This window comes from Eschrichtius robustus, chromosome 1 (assembly GCF_028021215.1).
Source record: "Eschrichtius robustus isolate mEscRob2 chromosome 1, mEscRob2.pri, whole genome shotgun sequence".
Classification (NCBI taxonomy): domain Eukaryota; kingdom Metazoa; phylum Chordata; class Mammalia; order Artiodactyla; family Eschrichtiidae; genus Eschrichtius; species Eschrichtius robustus.
In genome coordinates, this window is record NC_090824.1 from 15,430,154 (window position 1) to 15,448,287 (window position 18,134).

Sequence of the window (18,134 nt, forward strand, 5' to 3'; positions counted from 1 at the left end):
AAGCGTTGGCGCTGAGATTTGAACCCAGACAATTTGACCCTGGAGTTCCCCATCTTTAAGAGCTCTACTTTGTACTGCATTAAGCATACAGCTCTTTTGAAGACCTACAGGTTATTTGAGGCATAACAACCTTTTTCAGGGGAAGGAGACTTTGCCACCCTGTACCAATCAGTGTTTTTCCTTTTTTTATGGGCTATATCCTTAGACGTAAGCATGGGAGGAAGAAATAGAATGTTTGAACTGTTTTCAGAAATGTATAAGAGTAAACGAACAACTCCAGCAATAATAGAATTTTACAGAACACCTAAGAACAACACGGGAATAAAACCCTTTACATGGCACCGAAATAATATCCCCCTCCTCTCATTTTTATTAAAAGCCTTGCTTTATTTGGAAACTCTTAAAATAAGTGGTCATAGGATTAAAAAAAGCCGCGGCGCGCCCCCTCCCCGGCGGCCGGGCCCAGCTGTCCGCGCCTCCCCCGCCCGCATTCCAACTCTCTGAGGTCACGGGCAGCCACCGCCTCCCCGGATCCGCCCGCCCGGCCCAGGGGGAGGGACGCCCGGCCCTGGCCGCTCCGCTGCTCTGGCCGCGCGTGTTGTGCCCGTCCGCCCGCCTTCCTGCTGCCCCGGCCCCCGCCCGGTTTCTTTGTGCGGCGCTGCCGGCCGGCCTGTCCCACCTCCGGGCCTCTCCCCTCGCCGCGGCCGCCGCGGGACCCTACGCGGGGGAATGCTCTGCGGGCCGAGTTCGGGGAGACAGGAAGTGAGGCGTGCGAGCCCCATGAGCGCGCCGCGGCGCGGGCTGGCGTGCGGGCGCGGCTGCGGCGGCCGCGCGGCGGGGCCCCGGGAGGCGGGCCGCTGAACGGGGCGCGCGGCCCCGAGGATGCGGGAGCGGGAGCAGGTGAGGGCGCGGGGCCCGGGCCAGCGGGCGGCGGGCGGCGGGCGGGCGCGGGGCCGAGCGCTGGCGTGTGTCCGCGAGCCGGGACCCCGGAGCGCGTCGGCCGGCCCCGGAGTCCTGGAGGATGGGTCCCTGCTCCCAGACCTAAGGGAGGAGCGTAACAAAGAAAAAAGTCTTTCTTTTCCAGGTTCTCTCTGATCTACTTGAGTAATTTCCAAAGGGGTCTTGAACTTGTATTCTGAACTCCTCGGCTGATTGTAGCGGCTTAATTCTGGATCCGGGTTTTAGACGTTTTAGGCATATTTGTGCCTCTCAGACTATTAAGTGCGAGATTTGCTAGGTAACTTTGGCGAGAAGGCGAGTAGGGAAGGACTGTTTCGTGGTGATGACTTGTTTTGGTTTTGGAGTAAAGATTGTTTACTCTGGAAAAAAGAATTCTTGGGTCTGCAAATTCCGACTTGTGATTTCTGCAAATCCAGATTAGATTGGCCGCTCTTGGCATGCCCGTCTTAATTTTCTTTTTTGCTGAGAAAGCCTTATAATAATAGCGTATGCTCGCAAACACGTTCAGAACACTCCGTGTGCTCCAGGTGACAACCGCTGTATGCCTAATGGTTGCTGACAGATTTTTTTTTAAGTTTGGGATATGATAGAAATTTTACTCTGAAAGTAGTTGTCTGCTGTTCCTAGCACATTTTATTCTCGAGTTCTACGCATAAATGTTTTGTTCAGGAGAAACATGCGTTTGATTTAATGCTATAGATCTGTATATTATTCTAAAAATGTCATATACTCATTTAGTGATTGTTTTATTTGAAAGCATCATTAGCAAAATTACGTGTAGTGAGGACTTTTGCAACAAGGCGGGAAACTACAGGATTCAGAATTAAACTGTATTTGAGAAACTTCTGAAAGGTGATGTAAAAACATTAAAATGAATTCATAAATATCTCGGACTGCCTTTTGGAAACTTGAACAGAATTTAATATATACTTGTTTTTTATTTCATAACAAAGTGATTTTGTAGAGAAACAAAATATCTCCTAGTATTTTCCTTCAAAAGCTAATTATGAATTTTGTTTACTTAAGTAGTTAGATAAATTAGAATTCCAGCTCTAACTACCTTTCAAGTTGTTTCATATTATTTTACACCCGAAACAGACATACCCCCAAAGCATCTTAAATTTCTACTCCTCTATTCAAACATTCCTAACTTTAGGACATCATTTGGTAGCAAATACTGCACATAACTGAAAATTAAATGTGTCAAATTGTTAATTTTGTAAATTATTAAGGAGAACATTATTTTAACACGTCTTAATAAACAAAAAGCAAGCTATTCTTATGGATAGATCTTGGGGAAAAAATGCATCTGATACACACACACACCCCTCAGCTTTTTCAGTTACATTATAACATCTACCAAAATAAAAAAGAGAAAACATTGGCATTTCTTTATCCCTGATGCAGTAAAACATTTCAAACTCAGGGACAACTGAAAGTTTTACTGTTTGCTTCATCAGAGCTTAAGTTAATGATTAAGTTATATAGTGTAGTATCTACTGCCTTCAAGGCATAGTTTTATATAGTGTAGTATCTACTGCCTTCAAGGCATAGTGAAGAGAATACCATATTTGAACACCCCCCAATGCAAATTTTCATCTTTCCCTCTGTACGACTTAATCTGTCCTCTTTCCAGTTACCATAATTTCCATGTAAAATTTAAATTCACCATCTCATCACTTGAAAGGGTATTTAGTATATATGATATGTATATATAATCTTTTAAAATTTATACGAACACTCATAACTTATCAGGCAATTTTCTAGTTGAAAGCTTATTATTTAAAGTTCTCGTTTCTTGATTTTTTTTTTCTTTCATTTTGCCTCAGCTATCTATTTGGTTTATACCCTGACATAGAAAAGAGCATTGAAAACTGCAGGTGGAGCCCATGTCTTTTCGTAATATCTATTTTCTATTCCCCCCTTTAGTATGGTGCTTTTACCTTCCAAAGGTACACAACAAATGTTAATTAACACAGCTCTTTATGTAGTTCTAGTTTTCTTTTTTTCCTCTGGCCTTCTTCCTCTATTCCTGGTTTTTAACTTTTATTTTTCTTACTATCTGGAGATAACCAGAGCTCAAATACAAAACAAAATCCAAACAACAAAAACAAACAGAAAATCGTGGTTGGGTCCTAATTAGAGATACAGCCATGTATGTAATTATAGCATGCTTGTAATCTCCTTAAGAGCAAGGACGGCTTATTAGGACTCGTCTTAGATTTCTCTAAAGGGCCACTACACTGCCTCGTACTCAGAGACGCAATACACTTTTGTGGAATGGAATTATAAAATGTTAAGTTTGGCAAAGCCTAGTGTAATAGCTAAACTATATACTCTAGCTCTGCCACCCCCCAGCCCTGAGTGCCCATCACCTCTGGGGCTGAGACGCAGTAGAAAAAGCGGAAAAGAGCAGAGGGCTGGGAATGAGGAATCTGGGATCGGTTCCCAACTCAGCCCGTTCTAGTGTGAGGCTGAGAAAGCCGCTTCTCCCGAGGCCTGGGTTCTGTGTCCGCCAGATGAGAGGGTTGGGGGCTGCCCTAGCCCCTCCGCGCGGTTCCCGGCCCAAGTTCAGGGTAACCAGCTGCGGCCGAGCCTTGCCAAACGATTCATCCTCGGGGGAAGCCTCTGTTCAGAAGATAACGGAGGGTGGGAACCGTCCCGGGATTCTGGAACTATCCGGGATTTTGTCGACTCGTTTAGGGGGAAAAAAATCCAGCCAATGTAAAAGTTCCAAGCTGCCGCTCAAGGCCAGTTTGCTTCCGCCCAGGAAGTACCACCAACGGGTGTTGTTTAGAAAAGTTTTAAGTCGCGTATTTTTGGCGGGGGTCCTGAAGCTCCAAATCGGCTTTCAAATGGACCCCGCCCAGACCTCCCCCTCGCCTCTGGGGCTCTAGCCGGGCCCTTTAAGTGTTCCCTCCGGCATCAGCGGGAGCCTGTACTCTCCTAGAGCATCCGTCCGGAAACGCAGCCGCAGGCGGAGGGTTCCGGAGCCTCTGAGGCTGTGGGTTGCTCGGGCAACGCCGCCTGCTTTTCCGTGGGGGGAGGACGAGGGAGGAGGTGGAGCTATCCCTTGTCCTCTTGGCCTCACGGGCGTGTTGAGCAGCGTCCTCCCCGCATTAACTCGGGAGGGCGTTTAAGGGCCTCGCCCCTCTCCTCTTCTGGGCTGCGGCCCCGCTTAGGTGAAGGCTTACCGCCTCTTTAGGCGTCCCCATCCGGAGAGGGGCCGGGGCCAGGGCTACGCTTTTCACAACTTCCACGCCTCCGGTGGTAATCCGATAACAAGCATTTGTAGGGTCTTTTATAATTTGTTTATAAATAAATCGATTTGGTGACGTAAATATTTATAAACCAGAGAGTTCTACAAATGCTTGTTAAGTGTTCACCTCGTTTGAACCTCACAGCTGCCATGTGTTACAGGGGATTATTCCATTCGTGTTCAGGGTTAATTTGCCTAATTGGGACTGAGACTTGAACGTAGCTCTTTTGGAGGTTTTTTGCAATTATCGCACTTAAGGACTAAAGAACCCTAACATTTGGAGTATCGGGGAGCCAAAAAGAGTTAACTATGAAAAAACAAAACTTTATCTAGAATAGAAAGAGGACCACTAATGCCAGCTACTAAATTTGGTGTTATAGTAGTGTCAGCCATTATCTCATTTAATCCTGAAGTTAGCCACACGTTGTCACCACTATCTGTGGGATTGAGTGAGGGGTGGAATCTGACCCAGGGCGTAACACAGCTCTGATGATAAACTTCCCCACTGCCTCCCAGATCCTGCTAATGCCTTATTTTTCCAGAAGAAAGGGAAAGCTTAGATACAGCTTTATTGATTTTTATTTTTGAAAACGAAGCCCAGAGTTGCTATTGCCTGTGTAACCGGTGTTCCTCTTTCCCCAGCACTGGCGTGGGTGCTCCCATCACCTGGTCTTTGGAGACTCAGTTGCTTTTTAATGGCGGCAGCAGCTGCTGGGTGAGCAGCCGGAGACTGTACAGTACTCCTCCCTTCAGGACAGGATCGCTTTCTCTCGCCATTACCACCACTGGATTGGTGGCGGTGCTTTTCCCTTTTCACCCCTCCAACTCTTGAAGGGAGAAGAAGATGCCACTGCCATTTGGATTGAAACTAAAACGCACCCGGCGCTACACGGTATCCAGCAAGAGCTGCCTGGTTGCCCGGATCCAGCTGCTCAACAGTGAGTTTGTAGAATTCACGCTGTCCGTGGAGAGCACTGGCCAGGAGAGCCTGGAGGCTGTGGCCCAGAGACTGGAGCTGCGGGAGGTAAGCCCCAGGAAAGGCTGCAGGCTTCTCTGGGCGGGCTTTGTTCCTTACTTCCCAGCTACTGTCGTGCGTGCTGGCTGTGTCTTCTCAAAGTATGAGCCTGTAAGCCCTTCTCCCCACCAGGAAGGAATAATACAGAGCAAAGAAGTCTTTCCTTGGGTGTGCCCCGTAAGAGAATTACCAATGCCTGAGTTTTGAAAATGTTTATATGTTCCCCCAAAATGTTATCCAGAATGAGATAGGAATGCATTTTGGAATCTGAGTGAAGAAGCCGTCTTGGAAATGGATCCTTTCAGCCCCCAGCCATCCAGCTGACACTCAGCCAAGTCATTCCCAAATTCCTGACCCACAGAATTGTGAGCAAAATAAAATGGTTGTTTTAAGCCACGTTAAAAACAAAACACAAAAAAAAAAAGGAATGCATTTTGGATTATCCAAGTAGTTCTGGTCTTCTGGTGTAATCCCACGTGGGTCGTCCTGATCTAGTACAGTTTACTGACTTCATTCATTCATTCAACATTCATTGATTGTTTTGCACAGGCCAAGCCAAAATTCGAGAGACGTATTGCCTCGGTTTGAATTCTGGTTTCTTCATCAATTAGTTGTTTAACATTACGTGAGTTATGTGACCTGTCTGAGCTCTGGTTCCTTCATCTGAACCATGGGATAGCAGAGGTGCCTGTGGTTGTGATTTAATGTGCATGTAAAGCCATAGCTCTAATAACTATAGTCTGTTACAGTAATCATAGGGAAGTTTGCCCTGGAAAACCCCTAATCCAGTCTGTAGGAAGTTGTGAAGTCCTCAAGTGTCCATATAGTGTCTTAAATTTAAAATGCTGTGTAAGGCCTGTGAAGAAAAGGGCTCTAATTAAACCCAGGTCCCTTCCAGTCTTTGGCTGCCTGGTTCTGGGGTAAGAGAAAGATGGAAAAACGGGTTATTTCACTTAAATGCCTATGTTGTAGTCTTGACTGGAGATCCTGCTAATGTTGTAGTTCATAAAAAGTCAGGAATAGATAAACTGTGCCCCTGGTGAACATCCAATCATTTGATCAGTCTTTATTAAAGACTTATTAAGTGCCAAGCTCATATGTACTAGGAGCTCACCCTACTGTTGATACCAGTAAGAAAGCAGGCATGATGCATGCGATGATGGGGGAAGTAGAGGGTGCTACAGACAGCAGGGAGAGGCAGCAAAGGGAAGGCTTCCCAGGGTGAGTGATGTCTGAGCTGGGACCTGAAGATGGGGCAGGGTGGTCCTCTCAAGGGCTGGAAAAGACTATGCCAGTGGCACAAGGCCCAAGACACAGGCAGAGGAAAGGTTGTAGAGCAGGGGCCACCTAATGCGGGGTTCTTGTTAAAGGGTTTGGGCTTGTCCTGAAAGTAATGGGGAAGTTAGTGAAGAGTTTTTAAATAGGTGTGTGGTGTGATTGTTTTTATGAAGCGTGAACCCTCTGGAGAATGACTAGAAAGGAGTAGAGTTGTGGTGCAGATGGTAGTCACTTGGGTTTGGATGGGGCTGGAGAGAAGTGAGTGGCATCTGGAGATATTCAGGACCTACGTTATCAGGTAATGGGGAGGGACTAGCCGGGGTCCAGGTGGATCCTAAGGTTTCCAGTAAATGGTGGGGACTGTATAACTGAGGGAAGACACACAAAAGGAAGAGCAGGTTTGAGGGGAGCTGGGAGAGGTGTGTGGTGAGTTCAGTTTCAGACGTACTGAGTTTGAGGTGCCACCTGGGGACATTGAGCAGGCAGAGTATGTGCAGGTCTGGAGTGCAGGTGAGAGATCCAGGCTGGAGGAAAGAGATTTGGGAATCTTCAGCCTAGGCCAGTTAACCTGGGAGAGGGTATGAGAGAAGAAGATGTAGCATACCCCTTGGGGTTGAACAGAGGGAGAACCTTAGAAGGAAACTGAAATGGAGAGGCCCAAGGAGAAAGTAAACCAGGAGCGCCGACCTCAGTGACTGGTCCTGCTGACTTGCATTCATTCCATCTTTTTTGCTTCCTTCACCCATTTTTCCTTTTTTCCTATTTTGGTTTCTTTTTCCTATAATTTCTTCCTCATGCACCAGGTCTGCCTACAACCACTAGAGTCAACTGCTTGAGGAACTGTGGTTAATTTATTTTTGTACCCAAAGTACTAGACGTGGAATGGGCTTAATAAATACAGGTTGAACTGAACCCACAGGCATTGCTTTGCTTCTCTGTTAGTCAAGAAGCCCAGAGAAGTTGCCATCCCTTGTTTGAGGTTATCAGACTCAGGAACAAGCAACTTCATACAGCTATGGGTATATAATGAGACTGATTTTTAACAGAAGGGAAGAGTGCTCTAAATGGGAACAGGTGTGGTCCCTAGAAAATATCTTGCCCCTGGACAGGCCTTCCCACTGTTGCCAGCATTTAAGGACAGTCATGGTTAGAAGCTCTGCTCTGTAGCATGTAAACAGATGGCTTAGGCCCAGGCCTAATCTGGCCCAATGACTGTTTAGAAATCATCTGAGTCAGGGCAACACCTGTTCTTAGTTTGTGTCCATACATCACTTAGGAGATTCATACCAAGAGAGAGTGGTATGTTATCGTGCAATGTTCTCCCGTCAAGAAAACTCAGAATTATCATAGCATGTAGATTTGGCTGATAAGCTTTGCTACTGCCCAAATTTAAGCTGGGGGGAAAAATCTTTACTTTGCTTGCTTCGTTGAATAACATTTCACTTCTATTATGACAATTATAAGGGCTATACGATAATACCATTGTAATGCTGTACCTGGCAGCTTCAACTATATGGGTAATATTTTATTGCTTAAGCTGAATGTGTGGTTAAATGATGCTTGTCAGTCTTCATTGTTTTTTGACTGTGTGAGGTATTTGATAATACATTAAGGAACTAAAAACAAAAAGGTTAATATATTTGTATCCAATATAGTTAACTTAGATTGTCAACTTTTTTCTAAACCCACCATATTTGAACTGTGGAAAGTGGCTTTTAAAAATGGGGGGAAAAAAATGATTGCTGCAGGGAAATATTGCTGGTCATTACAGCACCGTCCTCTCAGAGCTGTTGAAATTCCTTGCATATCATTCATTGAGTTTCATAACACTTTTTCAAGAGAAGCTATGGGAGTCTTTACAGAATTTAAGGGGAATTAGAAAACTTTCTAATTTTGAAAGTATATGTTAGAGAGGTTTGATGGAGGTGGTGAGAGAGGAGTGTATCAGCTGGGCACAACTACTCCCATGGGGCAGTGTGTCCTTGAAAGAATATCACAATCTAGAATGAGGTGGTCAGCCTTAAGAACCTGTTTCAGAGAGTAAGACCTGCGTTACCCCAGCTCATTGGGAATTTGTAAAACCAGGTTGCAAGTTCAGTAATTTACGATGAGATTTGGAACTACCAGGGGCCCCAAGAATGTGGGCCCTCTGGCCAGGCCATGATCTCCCTTTAGGCAGGCCATGTGGGAGCTGGAGCAAACCAGAAATTGCTTGGTGAACATGGAATCGGAGAAGGGAAATTGCCCAGAAAACCTTCCATATCTTCCTAAGGGGAGTAGTACTGCCTCACGGACCAGACAAGTTCCTCTGTGTATCCTTTCTGGGCTGTGCTAGGGTGGGCACTGCCTCTACTGGCCTCTTGAGAAGGCTGTTTAATAGAGTGGTGAAGACATTTGCCAGTTGGATTAGAAACACCTGGGTTTGGATCCCAGCTGCCGCTTACCAGTTGTGTGACGTTGGGCACCTTACTTAATTCCCCAAGTCCAATGGTTTTTCATCTGTAAATTGGGCATGATAATAATGTCTATTTGACAGTGGTTGTGAGGATACAATCTTAAATGTAAAACATTTAAGAGAGGACCTAGTATTTAGGAAACTCAGTAAGTGTTATTCTTCCGCATTGTTATTGTTATTTGTGACTCCCATTTCCACATTGTGGTGACTGACCTCTTCAAATTAACTCTTTTCTTGCTTTTGTAAATATCTTTGTTTCTTCCTTTTACTAAGAGAATACATGCTTGTTTTATAAAACTTATAAAACTTATTTCTTATAGTACAAATAAGTATAGCAGCCACTGGTAATTGCACTTCTTACATTGCTAAACTTAAAATTTTAGTATACCATTGTAATTTAGCAGTCATATTTGAACCTCTATTTTCATGCCAGCTGAAATTAATTTGTACAATGTCACTGCCTCATTGCCTTCAAATAGAGCTTCAGCAGGTTTTTACTTCTCTGATAGGTTTTACTTCTCTGTTTCTTCCCTCTTGCCCTCAACCTAACCCCTAGGATTTAAACAAAAAAAAATTTTTTAATGAGATTTTGGATTAAGGTTCATATTTTTTCTTTAGGGTATGTCTTTTTCAAGAATTCTTTTTAAATCTTATATTACATTTGATAATCACATTTTAATCATGCTGTCATGGGTTTTAATTAGATTCATTGCAAAATATTATTTCTTATATATCTTAATCTTTTAATGTCCTTATTCAGCTTAAATTTACATTTGGTTGGAGTTTTTATTTTAAGTTTTAAAATCTCCAGTTAGGAAACAGGGACGTTTTAAAAATCCTGGAAACCTTTTGGGGAATTCCCTGACCATCCAGTGGTTAGGACTCGGCACTTTCACTGCAGTGGCCTGGGTTCGACCCCTGGTTGGGGAACTAAGATCCTGTAAGCCATGTGGCGTGGCCAAAAAAAAAAAAAATCCTGGAAACCTTTTGAAGGTAACTTTTTCATGCTTCTGCTATGATATGATAACACACACATTATATGTTAGTTTTATAACTTAAATTTTAGAGGGCAGTTTTCTTTCAGCTATTTCTGAGTGTTTTGTGTAGAGGGGAAGGAGGGTCCTCATTGTTGTCTGCATGTATGGCATACATACGTAACTTTTTCAAATAACAGGTTTGAAATTGAGATTGATCCTAAGCCACGCCTAAGATTACCTCCAAAGCATTTTGATGAATAAGTTGAAAAGTCTAACAAAACTTAGAAGTTCTTACTTTGGCCTCTCATTTTAAAATTATAATTATAGGCTTTGATATTTGGTTACTCTGTTGTGGTTTATCACAGATATTCAGAAAATGTTTTTAAAATTGTATTTGAAGTGCATCACACGTATGTCAAGTTTTTATCCTTTGGAATGTAAACTCCATCAGAGCAGGACTGTGGTATCACCAGCGTCTGGAATAGTGCCTTGTACCTCATAGTACATGGTTGCTGAACCAGTGCCTACTTGGTTTAAAAATTAAGGTTCTTGTTTTGAATTTAGACTGATAAGCACAGACTGCAGTTCAGTTAAGTCAGCCTTTATTTGCTGTATGATTTTATTTCCTGGAGAGAGTTGAACATTTACCAACTTTGAACAGAGGTAGAAAAGAACCTTTCTTCGTTAGATTTTATTTCTTTTTCATTTTGGGCCTCCTGAAATACTTAGAAAAAGGGTTTTAGAGACTCTCTGAGGTAAGATTGCTCTATCAGGGAAGTGTCAACTTCTCTGCTGAACTTTGAACAGGTTCTTATAATGTTTTCTGACGAATGGAGAAATTTTTTGGCTAAGGGATTTGTTGGAATAGAGAGGAATCAAGCACTTAATACAAACCATTACTCTCAAGCACCACTTTAGAAAGTGTTCTTGGCCCTCAGAGTGTTTTATTTTAAATCAGTGTCTTAGGTATTCCAAATATCCACTGACCTATCTTGACTGTTATCTGAGCAGACCTCAAGAATTTCATGCGCATTTCCTTCTGTACTAGCTGTTTTCATTTGGACTCTAAAAATAGCTGAAATATGTGTAAGGGAAGAGTATAATACCTGCAAACTTTTTAACCTTTGGGCTGAGTAGTTATTCATTCAGGTATGTATGTTATAAAACAGGTAAGATTGACGTATAGACAAGGATCAGTAAATAGTTTGGTTAGATCTATTGGACCATCTGAAGCAAATGTAAATCTTAGATTGGCCTCTCTACCTAGATAAAGAAAGCTTTCCAAAGTCCAAACCTGATTATAAATGAGCAAGAATTTTTCTTGATTTTAGATTTTCTGTTACTTGTCTTACTTGGTCTAGATAATTAATAACTAGTCATATAAATAAGTAGAGGGGTTATACATATAAACATGGAGATATTATGCATTTTAGAATAATGTATTATCACACCAGTTATTACAGAATTTGGACACCTGTTTACTTAAAGAAATGGAATATTCAACCTTCACTTAATTTCTAATAAATTTAAGGGATAATAGTCTGAGATGTTTTTCTCCCAGTGCTGGATTTTTCACCTAAGAGACATTGGAGATGTCCTTGAATGTCTGTCACCAACGGTCTGTCATAATAGTGTGGTCTCATGACCATATGGAATTGAGAGAAATTTGCTCATATGGGGAGGTTTGTGAGTTGTTACAAAATGGCAGACATGGGGAACTGATGGTGTTTTAGGGGCTCTAAGTTCTGTCATTGTTCTTGGTGTATATGGTTTCAGATCTAATTCCTTATAATGCTAGACGCTGTAACAGCTTTCTGCTGTCCTCCTTGTGGGTGGATGAACATTGTCATGCTGGAAGCTTGACATGCCTTATCTCATTTAATCCTCACAATGAGTTGGGCATTATCTTTTCCATTTTAAAAGGAGGAAACTGAAGTTCTGAAAAATTGGGTGATTTGCTGTGCAAATCTGGGCAATCATACAGCTAATACACAGAAGAGCCAGAATTTGAGTTTGTATCTGTCACACTTCTGCTTGAACTTCAACTTTTAAAATTACAAATGACATGGACCCCTTTGAGACTCTGATCAAAATGCAGAATTCTGCATACAACTTCAGGTGGGTCTTGGATACACCCCTCTTTCAGTCGTCTATGAGCTCAGGCTGTGGGCCTAGAAGCCTCTTGCATGAGGCAATCTTTCCCCTTCTCTCGGCTTAACAGGATCTTTCTTCCCTCATCTTTCTTTTCTCCAGAGTGAAGGTGGTGGTAGGATGGAAAATTTGTGAAAAATTCAAGACCTTCATATTTTTAAGAAAATAATTTGCCTGTGAAGTATCACTCCTCCCCCACTTCCCCTGCAAATGCCTGTTTTGAATGGCCTTTATCTTTAGATCTCAAGAAGGGCCATATGGGGTATTCATTTCCTCACTTGGACAATTAATGTTAAGGAAAAAATATCTCCCTTCAAGGAGGAAAGGGAGGAGGTTGTGAATGGTAGTTCCTTTATTGTACCTCTGAGGGTAGATCCAAGTCTGTCTTCCCTACCAAACAGCACCCTTGTGCCCACCTAGGCAGTAGGTATGTGACAGTTCTCCAGTGAATGAATGGATGACTCATATTTCCTTGATGCATTAACCAAACCCCCCGGCCAGTTGTTGAGCGCTGTACTTCATTGGTCTTGTCAGATACACACCCTACCTGAACATGGCATTTTCTTTTCTGTTAACAAAGCCTTTGCTCATATCACTGTCTTAACAATATGTTGGTTTAGCAAATATTTTCCTATTTGGTTCTCCAAGCAGTTTGTTCATAAATAAATGTCACTTGGATTTATCTTTTAATGAACTGACAGGATACCCAGAGGCAATTTAAATTCTTAAGAATCAGCTTAAGATGTTAATTTCAAAAAAAAAAAAAAAAGCAAGAAAGAAAAAGAAAAGATGTTAATTTCACTAGACAAAACATGCATGTCACAAATCCTATATGAGAAGTAGCAACATGTTATAGAAATAACTTCTATCAAGGGTCTGTGCCACCTTACATAGATCATCCAAATGAAATCACTAACAGGTGTGCAGAGTTTTTATTTATAAATAGGACAGAGTGATTGTGTTATTTTGAACAAGCTTTAACTGAGCAGGCTAAGAAGATACACAAGTAATTTCATGCTGGGTGGAAACAGCTCATTTCCTTGTGAATATAAAAACAACTTGTCTGCTCAGTCATGTTACAATTGTTTAGACAGCTCAGACTTTGACTTAACAAACTAATTTCGATATCAAGTGGATTTTTAGCAGATTGAACTTTGTACCAACCATCAAATTCAACTGCAGTTGGCAAAGCACGGGGTTTTGTAGGCAACAAGGTGGAGTTTTGGTGCTAGTTGAATATGGGTTCAAATCCCTGTATACTACCTGTGTGGCCCAAGGAAACCAACTTAACTTCTCTGGATTTTGTTTCTTTCATATATGATACGGGATAGTAACAATAGCTTTCTGTTGGGTACTGACAAGGTGCCTAGCACTGTAGTAGATGCTTTTCGTATATTTAATTTAATCCTGAGTTAATTGACTTCCTTCCTCCTCCCACCATCTCAGAGATGGAGTGGACCAAAGATGGGCAGTGTCCAGACCAAGGGGAGGTCCTGATGCAGGACACTTGTTGTAGTATAGAGTTATTTTTCTTTAGTCATTTCCGTTTTCTTTTTCATCATGTAAATTTGTTCATTGGTTGGAATAATTTACTGAGAAAGATGGATTGGAGAAAAATGACTCAAGGTGTTGTCATTAAGTCAGCCAATTAAGTTCACAGCTATACCACTGAGAATAAAGATATTCCCTATAATACCCTTTCTCTTCCTCCCAGAGTTTGGAGTGAATCATCTAGAAAATAACCTTAATTCTCACCCATATTTTGCAAATGCATATTTGTTTGTACTTTTATTTCTGGCACGTATTTTGAAGTCAGATTTATGTTTGAATGGTGACTTAAGGAAAAGAACACTTCTAAATTCTATATTGCAGTAGGATAACAGAAAGAAAAATGAAGCATGTTTAATAATGAAGACTATATCTAAAACTCCATATTATTATTTGTACAATATGTGTGACCCATTGCTAGAGTGCAGGCTTCACTGTCCATTACAGTACCCCCTGGGCCTGGCTGGGGCAACTAGCAAGTGACAGCCCCCAGCTAGAGTTCAGGTCTTTCAGCTGCAGGTTTAACACTTTTCCCTCAACGACACTCTACTTTTCCTTTGAGCCATTGCCATTTTCCTAAAGAAAAGCAATCCAATTGTTGTAGTTTTTAAAATAATTTATTTTAAAAGGAAAGAAAGAGAAAAATTGCCAAAGAGAAAGCCCCATTAGTAAAGGAAGCATTTAAGTGTAGAATTTTCTATACTACAGAAGATGTAATATGAAATTTTATACTGTTTAAGGGGACTTAAACTCTGATAATAAGAGTTAATATTACTTGAGCGCTTATTGTGTATGAAACATTGTTTTAAGCGCTTTTCATGTTTTTGCTTATTTTGATCCCCAACAATCCTATGAGTGAGGTACTCGTATCCATCTTAATTTTACAGATGGTGAACAGAGACAAAGAGTTGTTAAGTAACTTGCTCATGGTTATGTGGCAGAGACCACAACGGGACTAGTTCTTCTGCCTTCTTGATCAGCATCTTTCCTCCCAGTATGTGACCTTGGGCCAGTGACAGGTGGCCTGCCACGGAGCGCGTGCCCTTAAGGACAGCCTGGCACAGTGCAGCCTCCCAAATCTGATGGAGATTGTTTAAAGCGCTCTTGAGATTTGTTATCCTTTATTTTAATTACTACTACAATTTATTTTGTTTAAAATATGTTTTTGAAGTCACATCAGGCAAAGAAAGATAAGTCTGAGAAGGAACATGAATCATGATTAGGCCACAAGACACGGCTGGGAATGTCTGAAGTGCTGAGGGCAGAGCTGTTTGATAGGAAGCCTTTTGCGAGCTTGTTCCCTGGCAGAGTTGGAAGTAGCAGTCTGATGAAATACACCCCAGGAGAGCTCCCTGCTGAGAGATTTTCCAAAGCAAGATCTGGTTGCACTGCTGTTGGATGGACTTGGGGGCTTCTGGAGTCAGAATCTGCATCCAGACAAGAAAAAGTGGTAGAACCAGTGAGCCTGTTGAAGCGCTTGCTGCCTTTATTGATAGAGCTGGATCACTGCGATTTAGCTGCTGTGCACACAGGTTATCATTTCCACCTGTTACAGCAGTTCACACCACCCAAGTGTTTCCGTTCTACCATCTGTGAATTATGAGCATGGGGACAGGGCCACTATAAATTGTTATTCCACTTTTAATTCCTCTTCTGCAAGTCATGATTCTATCATTTAACCTTTGCATCTGTTTTTTTTAATTGAGACTTTTATCATTATATCCCTTGAATATAGGGTAATTGGATATAGGATAATAGAGAATAATTCCTATTACCCTTGATAGCACATACATATTAATGGTAGTTCATCCTCTTCTACTTTTAAGTGTAATGAAAATATCTTATGTATTTTTAAGTAGAACTTCTAACAAAATGTAACTGGTGTTATGGTACTTAAACAATTGAAAAATATCAAGTGTATGATTCTGAGTTATGTACCTCCAACCCCCCACCCCATTCCTTGATCCTCAATGAGGAACATATAAAAGGGAATCCATTAGAGCCTTAAGTGTGGCCTTTATTAAATGGAACTTTATATTATTGACAAAAAAGAGAAGTAGCTTTTTTATATTAAAAAGGGAAACAGTTTTACTCTTTTCTTGGAGTATTTGTGTATATGGAAGAAGTATTTGCTATAAGTAGAAAACCACCTCGTAAATATGTGGAGTAAAAAGTTATTTCTTGTATGATGAAACCAGGATTTGCAAATTTTGGTTAATGAAGAAAAAACAAATACAGCTTTTAGTAACAGAAGTCTATGAGTTTCTTCATGTGTATCTGTGTAGGATTTTAACCACGAAAGTAATTTCCCTGATTTTATCATCCTCAGCTTTTTCATGGTAATACCATTGAGAACAGTGGAGCTGCTATACATATATTTTTTTAAGGCAATGGAAAATATGTTGGGTAATATTCTTTTAGACAATAGATATTAAATGTGACTAGATTCTTTCTTAAAATGTATAAGGCCCATATTCATTTATAGTTTTGGGGGGGGGGTTATAATTTTTTTTTTTTTTTTTTTGGCCACACTGTGCAGCATGTGCGGTCTGGGATCTTAGTTCCCCGACCAGGGATCGAACCTGTGCCCCCTGCAGTGGAAGTGCGGCTTAACCACTGGACTGCCGGAGAAGTCCTCACTTAGAGTTTTAAAATCCTTTCTAATTCCCTTTATCTCTCTGTGGCCCTCCTCCCCCAACATCATAACCATTTCTTTTTTCTTTTTTTTTCGCCGAGGCATGTGGGATCTTATTGTAGTTCCCTGACCAGGGATCGATCCTGTGCCCCCTGCAGTGGAAATACAGAGTCCTAACCACTGAGGCACCAGGGAATTCCCCATAACCATTTCTATATAACATAAAACAGCTATAATTTTAACCTGAGAAAAGTGAATGTCAGAAAAATAAGCAGCTATTCCTAAATATACCCATTTCAGCCCTTCTTTTCATTTTTACATTGTGTGGTTACAACTTCTAAAAATATTGCTCACACTACTAACTGTCTATGGTGAGACAAGATAGAAGGAATAACTAAGACTTGAGTTCAAGAAAACATGAAAAATATTTTTTTCCTGTGACTTAATTGAAATATAAAAACTGGAATATGGGCCAAATTAGACTGAGGTTATCTGTTTTTTTCACTGTCCTCTCAATAAAAAGAGAACAGCTACTATTTATTCATTGCCCTAAAACACAAGCATCTGTGAATTAAGCTAATAAGCAAGCCCCAAAAGGCCCAAATTTAGGAGATTTGAACAAAAAGAAATCTATCTAATTCATTTCTTGGAATGGCGTATAAGAAATGATCCTGCAATATAACAAACTAGTTAACTAAAATGATTGAAGAATGGGAGGCTCTGTTTTATCCTCAGTTTCGTGGGTCCTAAACAAAGTGACCTTGTACGTGGTAGTACAAATAGAGAACATCAGCCTTTGATGTTGAAAGTGTGTGCGGTAACATCTGTTATTTCTGTCATTTTTGTGTAGTAAAATGTTGTATGTACTAAATTTCCCTGTTTAATTCTAGCTTACTCTTTAAAAACGTGTTTGACATTTTAATTTTATAATTGAATATCTTTCTTCATAGCACTTGTCAGTGTCTAACTTCTCAGATAATTTTGCTTGTCTTTCTCCTCCTACTGGAATGTAAGTTACTTGAGGGCAGGAATTGTGTTCTTTTGTTCAGTGCTGTATCCCTACCACCCAGAACAGTGTTTGACTCACAGTAGGTATTCAATCAATATTCACTGAATGAAAAGATGAATCTTTCTAAGACTTTAGTCCATTTTTCTTAGAAAGTATATTTTTTGAAGAACGATCTTATTGCGTTTCAGGATCATTGTTTCTTCATAGCATCTTATTGTCCAGGATGGTAAGTAGAAAAGCTGTGAGCAGTCCTCTATGTAACTAGTGATCCCAATTCATGTCCTGGACTTTCTTTCAAGAAATTCGCTTACCGTTTTACTTTCTTCCTGAAAGTTAAATGCTCCAATAACAACAACAAAATCTGGTCATTTGAGGACTTCAGTTACTTGGGCTTCAGTTTAATAAGTTTCAGTATAATTTCAAGACTAAGATGTACTGTTGATTGTCATCTTCTTGAATCCTCATATGTGTAGAGTACAGTGATATTGTATATTGTAACCTTGACTGTCAAATAGGTAATGTATTGTTTAACCAATGATAGAAGAAAATGGATTGAAATTAAACAGAAAAGAAAAAAAAATATTGTCTGCTTTGAGGCATTGTGACCATCACACTATCTGTCAAAAGGAAGAAGTGCAGTGCTTCATTATTTATAGCACACACCGTGTAGAGGTAAGCTCTAGACTTGAATTAGGTTAATACTCGTTAACTGCCCTTGTTAGATGATCTCTGCCAGGGATAGACTTTATCTAGTGCTGTCTCCTCTCATCTCCCTCCTGATGAAAAGTCTTCTGACTTCTGCCTAGTCTAAGAAAAGCATCAGGATAGAATTATAGTTGCAATTTTG

At 41.1% G+C, this 18,134-nt stretch overlaps 1 protein-coding gene across 5 annotated transcripts in view; it reads left to right on the forward strand.

Moving 5' to 3' along the window:
- The first annotated feature begins 817 nt into the window (after positions 1-817).
- Positions 818-18,134, forward strand: part of PTPN21 (protein tyrosine phosphatase non-receptor type 21) — a 67,473-nt gene continuing 50,156 nt past the window's right edge. For all 5 annotated transcript variants that reach the window (XR_011073691.1, XR_011073703.1, XR_011073697.1 and 2 more), the window contains exons 1-2: positions 818-900; positions 4,862-5,243. Coding sequence is in view for 1 of the 5 variants with exons in the window: in XM_068541932.1 (XP_068398033.1) it covers positions 5,064-5,243 (180 nt within the window). In the remaining 4 variants the exon portion in view is untranslated. The remainder of the gene's footprint in view (positions 901-4,861; positions 5,244-18,134) is intronic.